Below are 12,122 nucleotides of genomic sequence, written 5' to 3' on the forward strand. Positions count from 1 at the left end.
ATACTGGTAAAAACCGATATAAGATCTAATTATGCCACTAGGAGTAGAAGTAGGACTATGGGATGCATTAGATGTGCATGTACAACATGCCAATACCTCATTGCGGGTGACACCTTTTATCACCCCACAACAGGACATAAATATAAAATTAGACACACATTGACGTGCAATACAAAATATACAGTATACCAAATTATTTGCCCCTGTGGTAAATCATATGTCGGCAAGACAGAACGAGCCTTTAAAGAAAGGATGGCAGCACATCGGAGCTCCATAAAAGCAGCGATCCTAAAAGGAGATAGTGAACAGCCAGTAGCCCGGCATTTTAGTCGCGCAAAACATCCACTCAGCGCGTTGAGGTATAGGATGATCGACCATATACCACCTCTAATTAGAGGGGGTAATAGATCATTGAAATTAATGCAATGTGAGTCTGAATGGATATTTAGACTAGACACACTTAGCCCTAAGGGGCTTAATGAATATCTAGGTCTTAATTGGTTCCTGTAATACCTATGAGTAGTAGTGAGGATATTATGGTCAATATAAAAGTTGTGATACAGTATAATTCACCTGCTTTGGTTCACGAGGCTAATGAGTTGAAATTAACTAATGATGGTAATTCTGATATGCTCATAAATTACCAAATATAGCGATATTTGTTATGACTTAAAAAATATTCCTGTGCGCATCAGGTTTCAGCTATTTTGAACAGTTTATTGTTTGATGTTTTATTATGCACTAGCACTTTAAGAAATATATGTGGGTTTTTGTAGTGAGACCTCAGCCCACCCAGGTGAGGTGTGTGCGGGGACTACGTCATTGATGACGTGAAGCCGGCCAGGTGGGAGGTCCTGGACGTCGGCTTCCGGCGTTTGGCGTCCATGTGGAGGGTACACTTATTTAGGTGAGTCACTTTGTATCTTGTATTGTCTGATGAAAGTGCCTTAATAAAGTGGCACTGAAACGTTACTGTACCTGCCCGTCTGAGCCGTGATTTATTTGACAAGTCCAGGAGTGCCGCACTTGGAAAATTGGTGTGTATGCATATACGTGAGGGCACCCGGACGAGGATTGCAATTAGAAGGAGAGCCGGACCATACGGATACATACATACATACATACACACACACACACATACACATATATATATATATATATATATATATATATATATATATATATATATACATACACATACATACATACATATATACATACATACATATACATACACATATATACACATACACACACTCGGCACCATGCTGCTCAGGACGCCCCCCTGCGCGCCCTGCACCCCAGACAACGTTCGGGAAGCGGGAGTTCCGGCGCATCGCGCACCCGCCACTCTCATGGTGGGTCCCCGTGTGCGGCGCCCGGGAGCTCTAACTATCTATGCTGCCTCGGGCGCCACCACCTCCCGGCGCCCTGTACCCATGGCGGCCGACGGGGACCACGGCATAACGCGCCTGCGGGGGTCTGTATACGGAGCCCCCGGCAGTGCGAGGAAGAACTTTTAAAACTGACTCGCTGCTCAGGGCGCTCCCCCCCGCGCGCCCTACACCCGTATAAGCGGTGTCGGGGAAATAATTCAAGTATACTGGCGGGGGATGAACCACGGTGCCTCGGCACCTAAATGCTTTTTTTTTTTTGCCAGTTGTTCACATTAAGCAGACCAGTAACATGCTGCCCAGGGCACTCCCTCCCCCCCCCCCCCCCCCCAGCGCCCTGCACCCTGTGAGTGCCGTTGGTGTGTGGGAGCATGAAGAGCAGCACTACCACTGTACTTCCATTACTGAAGTCTTCTGCCGTCTGAAGTCTTCTTTTCTTCCAATACTCACCCGACTTCTTTCTTCTGGCTTCTGTGAGGGGATTGACGCCGTGGCTCCGGGAACAAGCAGCTAGGCGCACCAAGTGATCGAACCCTCTGAAACTAATGGTGTCCAGTAGCCGAGAAGCAGAGCCTTGAAACTCACAGAAGTAGGTCCTGCTTCTCTCCCCTCAGTCCCACGCTGCAGGGAGCCTGTAGCCAGCAGGTCTCCCTGAAAATAAAAAACCTAACAAAGTCTTTTAGAGAAACTCAGTAGAGCTCCCCTAGTGTGTGACCCATCACTCCTGGGCACAAAGTCTAACTGAGGTCTGGAGGAGGGGCATAGAGGGAGGAGCCAGTTCACACCCAGTTTAAGTCTTTACAGTGTGTCCAAGCTCCTGCGGATGCGTCTATACCCCATGGTCCTTTTGGAATCCCCAGCATCCTCTAGGACGTATGAGAAATAGAGGTACATTAATGAAAAGCGTGAGTAACAGTCATCAGTCTGCTTGTGAAGGTCTCTAGAGTGGTGGCCTCTTGGACTGTGCAAGGCAGTGAGTTCCATGGTCAGGGCTACAAAGCTAAACATTCAACCCATAAATAAATGACAGGAGATTCTTGGTACTGCTGGTAACAGTCCTTCATCTGTAGAAGCCAGCAAGCAAGCAGGGCAGTAAGGAGGCAGAAGCTCCTTCTAGTACCTTGGACCATGTAATGTTTTGCTGGGAAGGTCAGTTAGCCAATAATGAAATAGATTTGTCATCTTACAGGCAGCCGGTGAAGGGAGTAGAGAATGGGTGTTATGAGGCAGGAACGGGCTGGTTAGGTAACAGCTTGGCTGCTGCATTCTGTACTAGCTGCAAGCTCTGTAATTCTTTTGCTGGGTGACCCAGGTAGATGGCACTGCAGTAGTCTATGAACTTCTGAGGGAATCAAGTGCTTGATTCTGGCTATGGTCCACAGATGAAAGAACGAGGATTTGTATGTGGCGGATACCTGATGTCTGTGTCAGCCACATACCAGGACAACACAAAGATTCAGCACACGTTCAGTATTTTCAATTCTGAGCACCAAAGCATAAATCCAGATGGTTGGTAAAGCTGTAGTCTTGTCCTTTGTTGGGGAGCTTCTATTATGTTTCACAAAGACTGAGTCACTGCCAACTGGCATCATCCACCCCTGGCGCTCAGCTAGACAACCATTTAGGATTGGTATTCGGTTCTCAGTACATGGAGCAAAAAGCAGGTCATCTGCATATCAGTGGTAGACCAGGCCATGATGTCTGATTATATCACCCAGTGGTAGCATGTATATTTTATAAAGCATAGGAGATAGGATTCACCCTTGAGGAACACTGGACGACAGTGATAATTATACTCCAGAAGATTTAAATAGTTCCGTACTTGGGTAATGTCTAATGTGTTCAACAAGAGCGGATTTATTTCTCTCACAGCATGAAAATGGCTTCTCACCTGTGTGACTTCTCTGATGTGTAGCAAGATCTGATTTCCGTGCAAAACATTTCCCACACTCAGAACAGGAATACGGCTTCTCACCTGTGTGACTTCTCTGATGTGTAACAAGAGATGATTTCTGTGCAAAACATTTCCCACACTCAGAACAGGAAAACGGCTTCTCACCTGTGTGACTTCTCTGATGTGTAACAAGAGATGATTTCTGTGTAAAACATTTCCCACACTCAGAACAGGAATACGGCTTCTCACCTGAGTAACTTTTCTGATGTTTAACAAGAACTGATTTAAATGCGAAACATTTCCCACACTCAGAACAGGAAAACGGCTTCACACCTGTGTGACTTCTCTGATGTGGAACAAGAGCTGATTTCTGTGTAAAACATTTCCCACACTCAGAACAGGAATACGGCTTCTCACCTGTGTGACTTCTCTGATGTGGAACAAGAGCTGATTTCTGTGTAAAACATTTCCCACACTCAGAACAGGAAAACGGCTTCTCACCTGAGTGACTTTTCTGATGTTTAACAAGAGCTGATTTCCATGCAAAACATTTCCCACACTCAGAACAGGAAAACGGCTTCTCACCTGTGTGATTTCTCTGATGTGTAACAAGATATGATTTATATGTAAAACATTTCCCACACTCAGAACATGGAAATGGCCTCTCACCTGCCTTAGCTGGATGATGGGTAATAAGGTTTGTGTTCTGTGTAAAACATTTGGCATCTACAGAACAGGGAAACTCATTATCTACTCTCAGAGCTGTAACAGATGCACCAATATCAGAGTGATCAGGAGAACATTTCACTGGATCAGAGGGATCAGCTGATAGAGCTGGATGTATAATTGGGGTAATGGGGTTATCTCCTGGAGAATCCTGTCTACTGTCATTATCTTTTATGTCACAATCCGGGGATAACATTAGATGTCCTTCTGAGATATTCCTGCTTGTGTGTCCACCTGCTGGAAATAAAATACATTATGGAAAATAAGATTTTACTCACCGGTAAATCTATTTCTCCTAGTCCGTAGTGGATGCTGGGAACTCCGTAAGGACCATGGGGAATAGCGGCTCCGCAGGAGACTGGGCACAACTAAAAGAAAGCTTTAGGACTAACTGGTGTGCACTGGCTCCTCCCCCTATGACCCTCCTCCAGACCTCAGTTAGGATACTGTGCCCGGAAGAGCTGACACAATAAGGAAGGATTTTTGAATCCCGGGTAAGACTCATACCAGCCACACCAATCACACCGTACAACTCGTGATTTTAAACCCAGTTAACAGTATGATAACAGAGGAGCCTCTGAACAGATGGCTCTCAACAATAACCCGATTAGTTAACAATAACTATTTACAAGTATTGCAGACAATCCGCACTTGGGATGGGCGCCCAGCATCCACTACGGACTACGAGAAATAGATTTACCGGTGAGTAAAATCTTATTTTCTCTGACATCCTAGTGGATGCTGGGAACTCCGTAAGGACCATGGGGATTATACCAAAGCTCCCAAACGGGGGGGGGGGGGGAGAGTGCGGGTGACTGCAGCAACGAATGAGAGAACTCCAGGTCCTCGTCAGCCAGGGTGTCAAACTTGTAAAACTTTGCAAAAGTATTTGACCCTGACCAAGTCGCGGCTCGGCAAAGTTGTAAAGCAGAGACCCCTCGGGCGGCCGCCCAAGATGAGCCCACCTTCCTCGTGGAATGGGCTTTCACTGATTTAGGATGCGGCAGTCCTGCCGCAGAATGCGCAAGTTGAATTGTGCTACAAATCCAACGAGCAATAGTCTGCTTTGAAGCAGGAGCACCCAGCTTGTTGGGTGCATACAGGATAAACAGCGAGTCAGATTTTCTGACTCCAGCTGTCCTGGAAACATAAACCTTCAGGGCCCTGACTACATCCAGCAACTTGGCATCCTCCAAGTCCCTAGTAGCCGCAGGCACCACAATAGGCTGGTTCAAATGAAAAGCTGACACCACCTTCAGGAGAAAATGAGGACGAGTCCTCAACTCTGCCCTATCCGTATGGAAAATCAGATAAGGGCTTTTACAAGATAAAGCCGCCAATTCTGACACACGCCTGGCCGAAGCCAGGGCCAACAGCATGACCACTTTCCACATGAGATATTTCAAATCCACGGTTTTAAGTGGCTCGAACCAATGTGATTTCAAGAACCCCAAAACCACACTGAGATCCCAAGGTGCCACTGGAGGCACAAAAGGGGGCTGAATATGCAGCACGCACTTCACAAATGTCTGAACTTCAGGCAGTGAAGCCAATTCTTTTTGGAAGAAAATTGACAGACGAAATCTGTACCTTAATGGATCCTAATTTTAGGCCCATATTCACTCCTGCTTGCAGGAAATGCAGAAAACGACCCAGTTGAAACTCCTCCGTTGGGGCCTTTTTGGCCTCACACCAAGCAACATATTTTCGCCAAATGCGGTGATAATGTTTTGCCGTGACATCCTTCCTGGCTTTGATCAGGGTAGGGATGACTTCCTCCGGAATACCCTTTTCCTTCAGGATTCGGTGTTCAACCGCCATGCCGTCAAACGCAGCCGCGGTAAGTCTTGGAATAGACAGGGCCCCTGCTGGAGCAGGTCCCGTCTTAGCGGTAGAGGCCATGGGTCCTCTGTGAGCATCTCTTGAAGTTCCGGGTACCAAGCTCTTCTTGGCCAATCTGGAACCACGAGCATCGTTCTTACTCCGCTCCTTCGCACAATTCTCAGTACCTTTGGAATGAGAGGCAGAGGAGGGAACACGTAAACCGACTGGTACACCCACGGTGTCACTAGAGCGTCCACAGCTATCGCCTGAGGGTCCCTTGACCTGGCGCAATACCTTTCTAGTTTTTTGTTGAGGCGGGACGCCATCATGTCCACCTTTGGTCGTTCCCAACGGTTTACAATCATTTGGAAAACTTCCGGATGAAGTCCCCATTCTCACGGGTGGAGGTCGTGTCTGCTGAGGAAGTCTGCTTCCCAGTTGTCTACTCCCGGGATGAACACTGCTGTCAGTGCTGACACGTGAGTTTCCGCCCATCGGATAATCTTTGTGGCTTCTGCCATCGCGCTCCTGCTTCTTGTGCCGCCCTGTCTGTTTACATGGGCGACCGCCGATGTTGTCTGATTGTATCAGTACCGACTGGTTTTGAAGCAGAGGTCTTGCCTGGCTTAGGGCGTTGTAGATGGCCCTTAGTTCCAGGATATTTATGTGAAGTGAAATTTCCTGGTTTGACCACAGTCCCTGGAAATTTCGTCCCTGTGTGACTGCCCCCCAGTCTCGAAGGCTGGCATCCGTAGTTACCAGGACCCAGTACTGTATCCCGAATCTGCGGCCCTCCAGAAGATGAGCACTCTGCAGCCAACACAGTAGCGACACCCTGGTCCTTGGCGACAGGGTTATCCGCCGATGCATCTGAAGATGCGATCCGGACCACTTGTCCAACAGGTCCCACTGGAAGGTTCTTGCGTGGAATCTGCCGAATGGAATTGCTTCGTACGAAGCTACCATCTTTCCCAGGACTTTCGTGCATTGATGCACTGACACCTGTCCTGGCTTTAGAAGGTTTCTTACTAGAGATGACAACCCCTTTTTTTTTTTCCTCTGGAAGAAACACTTTTTTTCTGGTCTGTATCCAGAATCATCCCCAGGAACAGAAGACGTGTCGTGGGGACCAGCTGTGACTTTGGGATGTTGAGAATCCAACCATGCTGTTGTAGCACTTCCTGAGAAAGTGCTACCCCCACCAGCAACTGCTCCCTGGACCTCGCCTTTATCAGGAGATCGTCCTAGTACGGGATAATTGAAACCCCTTTCTTTCGAAGGAGAATCATCATTTCGGCCATTACCTTGGTAAAAACCCTCGGTGCCGGGATAACCCAAACGGCAGCGTCTGGAACTGGTAGTGACAGTCCTGTACCACAAACCTGAGGTACTCCTGGTGAGGAGGGTAAATGGGGACATGCAGGTAAGCATCCTTGATGTCCAGAGATACCATGTAATCCCCCTCCTCCAGGCTGGAGATAACCGCTCTGAGCGATTCCATCTTGAACTTTTTGATATACTTGTTCAAGGATTTTAAATTTAAAATGGGTCTCACCGAACCGTCCGGTTTCGGTACCACAAACATTGTGGAATAATAACCCTTTCCTTGTTGAAGGAGAGGTACCCTGTTTATCACTTGCTGGGAATACAGCTTGTGAATTGCCTGTAACACCGCCTCTCTGTCAGAGAGTGTTGTTGGTAAGGCAGATTTTAGGAAACGGCATGGGGGAGGCGTCTCGAATTCCAGCATGTACCCCTGAGATACTACCTGAAGGATCCAGGGATACACCTGTGAGCGAGCCCACTGTGTGCTGAAATTCCTGAGACGTGCCCCCACCGTACCTAGATCCGCCTGTGAAGCCCCATCGTCATGCTGTGGACTTGGCGGAAGCGGGGGAGGACTCCTGGTCCTGGGAACTGGCTGTATGCTGCAGCTTTTTTCCCTTACCTCTGCCTTTTGGCAAAAAAGAGGCGCCTCTTGCTCGCTTGCCCTTATGGGGCCGAAAGGACTGTGCTTGATAATACGGTGCTTTCTTTTGCTGCGAGGTAACCTGGAGCAGAAAAGTTGATTTTCCAGCTGTTGCCGTGGAAACGAGGTCTGACAGACCTTCCCCAAACAACTCCACCCCTTTATAAGGCAAAATCTCCATGTGCCTTTTTGAATCGGCATCCCCTGACCACTGCCGAGTCCATAATCCAGTCTAGCGGAAATGGACATTGCACTTACTTTTGATGCCAGTCGGCAAATATCCCTCTGTGCATCACGCATGTATAAGAGCGCATCTTTTATATGCTCTAAAGTCAGTAAAATATTGTCCCTATCCAGGGTCTCAATATTCTCTGTCAGGGAATCCGACCACGCAACCGCAGCACTACACATCCATGCTGAGGCTATAGCTGGTCGTAGTATAACACCAGTGTGTGTGTATATAGACTTTAGGAAAGTCTCCTGCTTTCTGTCAGCAGGCTCTTTAAGGGCGGCCGTATCCGGAGACGGTAGTGCCACCTTCTTTGACAAACGTGTGAGCGCTTTATCAACCCTAGGGGGTGTTTCCCAACGTGACCTATCCTCTGGCGGAAAAGGGTACGCTGCCAATAGCCGTTTAGAAATTACTAATTTCTTATCGGGGGAAGTCCATGCTTCTTCACAAACTTCATTTAATTCCTCAGATGCAGGAAAAACTACTGGTAGTTTTTTCTCACCAAACATAATACCCTTTTTTGTGGTACCTGGGGTAATATCAGTAATGTGTAATACATTTTTCATTGCCTCAATCATGTAACGTGTGGCCCTATTGGAAGTTACAGTCGTCTCCTCATCGTCGACACTGGAGTCGGTATCCGTGTCGACGTCTGTGTCTGCCATCTGAGGTAACGGGCGTTTTACAGCCCCTGATGGCCTTTGAGACGCCTGGACAGACACAAGCTGAGTTGCCGGCTGTCCCATGTCGTCAAGCCTTTTATGTAAGGAGTTGACACTTTCCCGTAATTCCTTCCATAAGTCCATCCACACAGGTGTCGACCCCGCAGGGGGTGACCTCACATTTACCGGCATTTGCTCCGCCTCCACATAATTTTCCTCCTCATACATGTCGACACAGCCGTACCGACACACAGCGCACACACAGGGAATGCTCTAAAAGAGGATAGGACCCCACAAAGCCCTTTGGAGAGACAGAGGGAGAGTATGCCAGCACACACCAGAGCGCTATATATATACAGGGATATCACCTATAAAGAGTGTTTTCCCCTATAGCTGCATAGAATAACTATAATGCGCCTAAAATATGTGCCCCCCTCTCTTTTTTACCCTTTTCTGTAGTGCAGGACTGCAGGGGAGAGCCAGGGAGCCTTCCTTCCAGCGGAGCTGTGAGGGAAAATGGTGCCGGTATGCTGAGGGAGATAGCTCCGCCCCTTTTTCGGCGGACTTTAGGAAATCTGGCAGGGGTTAATTTACACCTATATAGCCCCTGGGGCTATATATGGTGTATATTTGCCAGCCAAGGTGTTATTTATTGCTGCTCAGGGCGTCCCCCCCCCCCCCCAGCGCCCTGCACCCATCAGTGACCGGAGTGTGAGGTGTGCATGAGGAGCAATGGCGCACAGCTGCAGTGCTGTGCACTACCTTGGTGAAGACTGATGTCTTCTGCCGCCGATTTTCTGGAACCTCTTCTTGCTTCTGGCTCTGTAAGGGGGACGGCGGCGCGGCTCCGGGAACGGACATCGAGGTCGGGTCCTGCGTTCAATCCCTCTGGAGCTAATGGTGTCCAGTAGCCTAAGAAGCCCAAGCTGGCTGCAAGCAGGCAGGTTCGCTTCTTCTCCCCTTAGTCCCTCGTAGCAGTGAGCCTGTTGCCAGCAGATCTCACTGAAAATAAAAAACCTAAACTATACTTTCTTTTCTAGGAGGCTCAGGAGAGCCCCTAGTGTGCATCCAGCTCAGCCGGGCACAGAAATCTAACTGAGGCTTGGAGGAGGGTCATAGGGGGAGGAGCCAGTGCACACCAGTTAGTCCTAAAGCTTTCTTTTAGTTGTGCCCAGTCTCCTGCGGAGCCCGCTATTCCCCATGGTCCTTACAGAGTTCCCAGCATCCACTAGCACGTCAGAGAAATATAAAATGAGTAGACAAGACCCAGGGTGTTACAGGATACAATATATAATTCTATAATTGACATGTTTTACCTGTAATCATTGCTTTTATGTGTATTAAAAAAAAAAAAGAAGATAGGATGCTTAGACTGGAGCTTGATCAACACTGAACACTCATGTGGGATTACTAGAGGCGACATGGACGCTCATGGGGGATTACTAGAGATGACATGGACGCTCATGTGGGATTACTAGAGATGACATGGACGCTCATGTGGGATTACTAGAGATGACATGGACGCTCATGTGGGATTACTAGAGATGACATGGACGCTCATGTGGGATTACTAGAGATGACATGGACGCTCATGTGGGATTACTAGAGGTGACATGGACGCTCATGTGGGATTACTAGTGGTGACATGGACGCTCATGTGGGATTACTAGAGGTGACATGGACGCTCATGTGGGATTACTAGTGGCGACATGGACGCTCATGTGGGATTACTAGAGATGACATGGACGCTCATGTGGGATTACTAGAGGTGACATGGACGCTCATGTGGGATTACTAGAGGTGACATGGACGCTCATGGGGGATTACTAGAGGTGACATGGACGCTCGTGTGGGATTACTAGAGGTGACACGGACGCTCATGGGGGATTACTAGAGGTGACATGGACGCTCGTGTGGGATTACTAGAGGTGACACGGACGCTCATGGGGGATTACTAGAGGTGACATGGACGCTCGTGTGGGATTACTAGAGGTGACACGGACGCTCATGTGTGATTACTAGAGGTGACACGGACGCTCATGGGGGATTACTAGAGGTGACATGGACGCTCGTGTGGGATTACTGGAGGAGACATGGCCGCTCATGTGGGATTACTGGAGGAGACATGGCCGCTCATGTGGGATTAGTAGAGGTGACATGGACGCTCGTGTGGGATTACTAGAGGTGACATGGTTGTAATAATAAAACACCAAAGAAGAGAAAATGCTGTCCTGCTTGCGCACTAATAAATAATAGGATTTTAATACCTGCCGGTAAATCCTTTTCTCTGAGTCCGTAGAGGATGCTGGGGTCATCAATAGAACCATGGGGTATAGACAGGATCCGCAGGAGAAATGGGCACTTTAAGACTTTAATAAGGGCGTGAACTGGCTCCTCCCTCTATGCCCCTCCTCCAGACCTCAGTTATAGGAACTGTGCCGAGGGAGACGGACATTAGGTTGGTTTATATGAAAAGAAGAAACCACCTTCGGCAGAAACTGTTGACGAGTTCTCAACTCTGCTCTATCTTCATGGAAGATCAAATAAGGGCTCTTGTGAGACTAGGCCGCCAATTCGGACACCCGCCGTGCAGATGCCAAGGCCAATAAAATGACCACTTTCCAGGTGAGGAATTTCAAATCCACCTTTTGAAAAAGGTTCAAACCAGTGAGATTGAAGGAACTGTAACATCATGTTAAGGTCCCAAGGTGCCACAGGAGGCACAAAAGGAGGTTGGATGTGTAACACCCCCTTTACAAACGTTTGCACCTCAGGAAGTGAGGCCAATTGTTTCTGAAAGAAAACTGACAATGCAGAAATTTGTACTTTAATGGATCCTAATTTAAGGCCCGCATCCACTCCAGCTTGTAAAAAGTGGAGAATACGTCCAAGTTAAAAAATTTCCGCAGGAGCCTTCTTGGACTCGCACCAGGAAATATATTTCCTCCAAATGTGGTGATCGTGTTTTGCCGTAACATCCTTTCTAGCCTGAATAAGAGTGGGAATGACTTCACTGGGAATACCCTTCTGGGCTAGAATCTGGCTTTCAACCGCCATGCCGTCAAACGTAGCCGCGATAAATCTTGATACTGACACGGCCCCTGCTGTAACAGGTCCTCTCGTAGAGGAAGCAGCCAGGGATTTCCTATGCGTAAATCCTGAAGATCGGGATACCAAGCCCTCCTTGGCCAATCTGGAACAATGAGGATCGTTGGAACCTTTCTTCTTCTTATAATTTTTAACACTCTCGGAATGAGAGGAAGTGGAGGGAACACATACCGACTGAAACACCCACGGTGTCACCAGAGCGCCCACCGCTATGGCTCTAGGGTACCTTGACCTGGCGCAATCATTTTGGAGTTTCTTGTTGAGACGAGACGCCATCATGTCTACTTGGGGAGTACCCCAGCGACTTGTCACT

The 12,122-nt window shown here is 48.1% G+C and overlaps 2 protein-coding genes across 2 annotated transcripts in view; one reads left to right on the forward strand and one right to left on the reverse strand.

The window, feature by feature from the left end:
• LOC134984782 (zinc finger protein 585B-like) overlaps nt 1-12,122 on the forward strand; it is a 671,664-nt gene that overhangs the window by 455,370 nt on the left and 204,172 nt on the right. The gene's annotated exons all lie outside the window — the stretch shown is intronic.
• Nucleotides 1-12,122, reverse strand: part of LOC134984744 (zinc finger protein 268-like) — a 165,834-nt gene that overhangs the window by 51,805 nt on the left and 101,907 nt on the right. Inside the window, exon 5 of the mRNA XM_063950242.1 lies at nt 3,279-4,251. Coding sequence (XP_063806312.1) covers nt 3,279-4,251 — 973 coding nt within the window. The remainder of the gene's footprint in view (nt 1-3,278; nt 4,252-12,122) is intronic.

Source organism: Pseudophryne corroboree (assembly GCF_028390025.1).
Source record: "Pseudophryne corroboree isolate aPseCor3 chromosome 3 unlocalized genomic scaffold, aPseCor3.hap2 SUPER_3_unloc_8, whole genome shotgun sequence".
Classification (NCBI taxonomy): Eukaryota; Metazoa; Chordata; class Amphibia; order Anura; family Myobatrachidae; genus Pseudophryne; species Pseudophryne corroboree.